The sequence below is a fragment of the Colobus angolensis genome, unplaced genomic scaffold, assembly GCF_000951035.1.
Source record: "Colobus angolensis palliatus isolate OR3802 unplaced genomic scaffold, Cang.pa_1.0 Scaffold4, whole genome shotgun sequence".
Taxonomy (NCBI): Eukaryota; Metazoa; Chordata; class Mammalia; order Primates; family Cercopithecidae; genus Colobus; species Colobus angolensis.
In genome coordinates this window covers 3977900-3982474 of record NW_012117376.1, presented here as the reverse complement: position 1 = coordinate 3982474, position 4575 = coordinate 3977900, and the positions used below count along the sequence as shown (strand labels likewise).

At 63.0% G+C, this 4575-nt stretch overlaps 2 protein-coding genes across 4 annotated transcripts in view; one reads left to right on the top strand and one right to left on the bottom strand.

The window, feature by feature from the left end:
• The window catches only part of SH3D21 (SH3 domain containing 21), a 17490-nt gene extending 14942 nt beyond the window's left edge, over nt 1–2548 (top strand). The window contains exons 11-17 of one of the 2 annotated variants that reach the window (XM_011955311.1): nt 176–269; nt 364–416; nt 543–637; nt 776–1606; nt 1853–2142; nt 2230–2293; nt 2371–2548. In XM_011955311.1, coding sequence (XP_011810701.1) covers nt 176–269; nt 364–416; nt 543–637; nt 776–1606; nt 1853–2142; nt 2230–2293; nt 2371–2442 — 1499 coding nt within the window. In that variant the 3' untranslated portion in view covers nt 2443–2548. Of the gene's footprint in view, nt 1–175; nt 270–363; nt 417–542; nt 638–775; nt 1607–1675; nt 2143–2229; nt 2294–2370 lie in introns of both variants that reach the window. The other variant, XM_011955312.1, reaches the window with a different exon arrangement.
• Nucleotides 2549–3348: 800 nt separating this feature from the next.
• The window catches only part of EVA1B (eva-1 homolog B (C. elegans)), a 2185-nt gene continuing 958 nt past the window's right edge, over nt 3349–4575 (bottom strand). The window contains exons 2-3 of one of the 2 annotated variants that reach the window (XM_011955310.1): nt 4296–4392; nt 3349–4050 (exon numbers count right to left, since the gene is read on the bottom strand). In XM_011955310.1, the coding sequence (XP_011810700.1) occupies nt 3614–4050; nt 4296–4362 (504 nt within the window). In that variant the 5' untranslated portion in view covers nt 4363–4392 and the 3' untranslated portion in view covers nt 3349–3613. Of the gene's footprint in view, nt 4051–4295; nt 4568–4575 lie in introns of those variants that run through there. The other variant, XM_011955309.1, reaches the window with a different exon arrangement.

The window sequence follows — 4575 nt, the reverse complement described above, 5'->3', positions numbered from 1 at the left end:
AGACTCCGTCTCAAAATAATAATAATAATAATAATAATAATATAGAAAAATTAGCCAGGTGCGGTGGCGCATACTCAGACAAGATTAGCCTCCTGCCCACAGTCCCCTGCACACAGCACAAGACAGGGCCAGCGACTGTCAGATGGATGAATGCTCCACTCCTCTCTCTTCCCAGCTCCTATTAAGGAACCAAAAAAGTTGATGCCCAAAACATCCCTCCCCACAGTCAAGAAACTAGCAACAGCCGCCACTGGGCCCAGCAAAGCCAAGTAAGGAGCAGGATAGGGTTGGGGGAAGGAGGAGGGTAGAAGGAACACCCCTCCCTGTGCCCCACTCTGAGGGCCTGATGAAGATATGTTCCAGGACATCTCGGACACCCAGCAGGGACAGTCAGAAGCTCACTTGCCGAGACTCAGGTAAGGGCTGCCCTCCAGTGCAGGGAGGACTGGAGGACAGGGATGGGGTGGCTGTGTGGACGGACAGAGGTGGGAAGAGACTGAGGGTCAGAGTAGGCTTGGGTCCCTGAAGTTCTGCTCTCTTAGGCCCCAATGGTGGCTTCCAAAGTGGGGGTTCGTGTCACCCTGGCCGAAAACGATCCAAAACCCAGACTCCCCAGCAACGCTCTGTGTCCAGTCAGGTGAGGGGCAGGAGACATGGGAGAGTGGGGATGCTGGGCAGAGGCTGGTTCCCAGCTGTGGTGTGCACGGGTGAAGTCTCCCAGGCCAAGGGGAACCAGACTCAACCTGAGCTGAGACTTCACCTCCCATCATGGCAGGAGGAAGAGCACAGCAGCCTGGCAAAGGCCCCCTCTGTGAAGAGAACCCCCATGCTGGACAAGACCACAACCCCAGAGAGGCCCCCAGCTCCAGAGAATGCCCCCGGCTCCAAGAAGATCCCGGTTCCTGACAAGGTCCCCTCCCCAGAGAAGACCCTCACTCTAGGCGACAAGGCCTCTATCCCAGGGAACTCCACCTCAGGGAAGATCCCAGCTCCTGACATAGTCCCCACCCCAGAGAGGATGGTGACTCCAGAGGACAAGGCCTCTATCCCAGAGAACTTCATCCCAGAGGAGGCCCTGACTGTGGACAAACCCTCCACTCCAGAGAGGGTCTTTTCAGTGGAAGAGGCCAATGCCGCAGAAGTCCCACCAATGGATAAAGTCCCTGATCCAAAGATGGCCCCTCTGGGGGATGAGGCCCCCACCCTAGAAAAGGTCTTGACCCCAGAGCTTTCTGAAGAAGAGGTGTCCACCAGAGATAACATTCAACTCCATCACTTCTCTTCGGAGGAAGCCCTGCAGAAGGTCAAGTCCTTTGTAGCCAAAGAGGCTCCATCATCCCAGGAGAAGGCCCACACACCAGAGGCACCCCCACTCCAGCCTCCTTCCTCAGAGAGGTGTCTGGGAGAGATGAAATGTCCCCTAGTTAGAGGGGACAGCTCCCCACACCAGACTGAGTTGAAGTCTGGGCCAGCATCCAGGCCTGCCCTTGAGAAGCCCCACCCCCAGGCAGAGGCTACAACCCTTCTAGAGGAGGCACCTTCCAAAGAGGAGAGGACCCCTGAAGAGGAGGCATCCACCAAGGAGGAGAAGCCTCTGAGAGAGGAGGTGCTCCCGAAAGAGGGAGTGGCTTCCAAAGAGGTGCTCCCCAAAGGGGGAGTGGCTTCCAAAGAGGAGGTGCTCCCCAAAGAGGGAGTGGCTTCCAAAGAGGAGGTGCTCCCCAAAGAGGGAGTGGCTTCCAAAGAGGAGGTGCTCCCCAAAGAGGGAGTGGCTTCCAAAGAGGTGCTCCCCAAAGGGGGAGTGGCTTCCAAAGAGGAGGTGCTCCCCAAAGAGGGAGTGGCTTCCAAAGAGGAGGTGCTCCCCAAAGAGGGAGTGGCTTCCAAAGAGGGAGTGGCTTCCAAAGAGGAGGCTACCCCGAAAGAGGAAGTGGCTCCAAAAGAGGAGGTGCCCCCTATAGAAACAGCCTTTGCCCAAAAAACACATCCTAGCAAGCCGTCTCCAGACTCCCAAGAGACACTCACGCTCCCCTCCTTGCTCCCGCAAAATTGCACGGAAAACAAGAATGAGGGAGTCGATGTAACATCGCTGAGGGGCGAAGTGGAGTCTCTAAGGAGGGCGCTGGAGCTGATGGGGGTGCAGCTGGAGTGAGTGGGTAGCGGCGGGGGTTGTGGAAGGTAGGGTCCCCCCTAGCCCTCACCTGCCCAGCGCCTCACCTCCGCCTTGGCCCGCAGGAGGAAGCTGACCGACATCTGGGAGGAGCTGAAGAGGGAGAAGGAGCAGCGCCGGCGGTTGGAGGTGAGGCGCGGGTCCTGGCAGGAGGGGGCTGGTGGCGGGTGGCCCCCTGACACAGTCTCCACCTCACTCCCGGCCAGGTCCAGGTGATGCAGGGGACCCAGAAGTCCCAGACCCCGGGCATCATCCACGCGCAGACGCAGACCTACTGAGGGCGGGCCTGGGAAGGGACCACGGCCCGACCTGGCTGGGGCCACCCACGTCCTTGCACACACGACTTTGGGAAATGCGAGAAAGTAAACTCTGCCTTGCAAGGCGCCACGCCGGTCTGGTCGCTAGGGGCGGGGCCTGCGCAGGGGCAGGGCCTGGGCCTCCGCATTCCTGACGGTCCCTCCCGGGCACATCTGTCCAACAAACATGTGGTTCCCATTACCGTTCCCAAGGCCTGCGCGCGGCTATTTTTATCCACCGGATGGTGAGGGGCGGGGGAGAGTGTCTCCTTCGGACGCCAGCAGCGCGCAGGAGAAATGTCGGGCAGGAGGGGCCCAGGCGGGGTCAGGCTCTGACGCCCGGCCTAGATTCCGGAATCCAGCTGTGCGCCGGGGAGGAGCCGAGCGGGCCTTCTCGCGAGCTCGGACCCCTCCCAGCTGGCTTCCCTGTCGGCTCAGAGGGACTCCTGCCCCCTCGCTTGAACGCACCTCGCCGCAGACGTGAAGTTCACGGCCCAGCCCAGCACGCATGCTTACACCGCGGCTAGTAGGACCTTAGCCTCGAGGTCAGGGTCCCGAGGCCTGGTGTGTGTGTGTCATTGCAATGTATGAACCCAAGGCACTGTGGGGACAGGGCTGCGTGTGCCCAGGCGTTTGCCGGTAAGGAATGCGTTGTGAGTGAGGAATGCGCGTGCACTTGCTCTGTGTGTGAGGCTGGGTGCAGTTCTGTGGCCTTCTGCCTTTCTGCTGGCTGTGAAGTGAACGCGGGCAGGTGTGCTGTGTCGTGGGGTTGGTGGGTGGGGGTGGTGCAGCTAGGGTAAGGGAGTCAAGGGGGGCCTCAGCCCTGGGACCCCTGCGTGGCAGGAGCCTGGGGGCCGCTGGGGGCAGGAGTAACAGGGAGAGACTGAGTCACTGAGAATGCAGCTTTCTTTCATTTGGTCACTTCACCTCTTCATCACCCCCAGAGAGGGAGTGGGGACCCTGCATCCTGCCCCCTCCCCTCCCCCGGCATCTTCTGGCAGGACTGGGGAAGGGAGCCTCGCGGGGGCTGGCGGTCCGCGCCCAGTAGCACCTGGGAGCCGTGGGGGCCGAGGCAGTCCGAAGGTCCGGAGCAGGTCTGGGCTCATGTGCAGGTCCGGCACCCCGAGCGCCTTGCAGCGGGAGCCGGGGCCCATCAGTAATAGTGCATGCGGCCCAGGGTGCCCACGCCCGTGGCCGTGGGGCTGGGCCCCAGCGTGCCTGTGCCCAGCAGGTCCGGCTGCCCGGTGCGCCAGATCTCCCGCAGGATCCTCTCACGCTCCTCCAGCCGCTGCGCCCGCTCCAGCTCCTCCGCCGATGTGAAGACGTTGACACTGAGGGGCCCATCGGGCTCCGCGGACAGCTCGGGGCCCGGCAGCGTGTCATCGGGGCCCAGCCGCGTCACCGTGTCCTCCTCGTCCTCGTCGTCGTCCTCAGGCTCCAGGGTGCTGCTGCGGGGGTCCCGGCGCTGAGCCGGGCCCCTGGGCCGCGGGCGGGGCGCCCACGAGATGCTGATGACGAGCAGGCAGAGGGTGAGCAGCAGGCCGAAGCAGACGCCCAGCACGAAGTAGAGGCCGAAGCTCTCAGGGTTGGCTGCGGGGCACAGGGCGGGGGTCACGGAGAGGCCCGGGCGGGTGGGGGTCGTCCCACTTCCAAAAGACCCCAGGTTCTAGGTGTGGGGACGAGGCCTGTAACCCCCACTCGAAGGGCATTAGGGAACCGCCAGCGGGCAAAGGGGCGGGGAGCGGGGCGGAGGGGACGGGCAAGGCTCTGGGGAGGGAAGGGGATGGTGGGCAGGGAAGGGTTCAGGCCCCCAGTCTTCCGGCGCCCGCCCTCACCGCGGATGTGCGCGTAGGCAGCCAGGCTGTTGCTGAGCAACTCCATGTCCCTTCGCGGGGCATCCATGCTGCTCTGGGGGGCAGCTCCCCTGCCAGCCTGCGAGGTCAGCAAAGTCAGATCCTCCTCCCAGGCTGGAGCCCACCCCGACCCCTTCCGCGGGCAGCTCCTCTCCCGGGAGCCGCGGCCCCAGGTTCCACCCTGGAAAGAGCGCTTCCCTAACTTCGTGGCGGCCCTGGGCCCTGCCCGGGGGAACCCCTCTCCCGGGCGCGGACGGCCCTC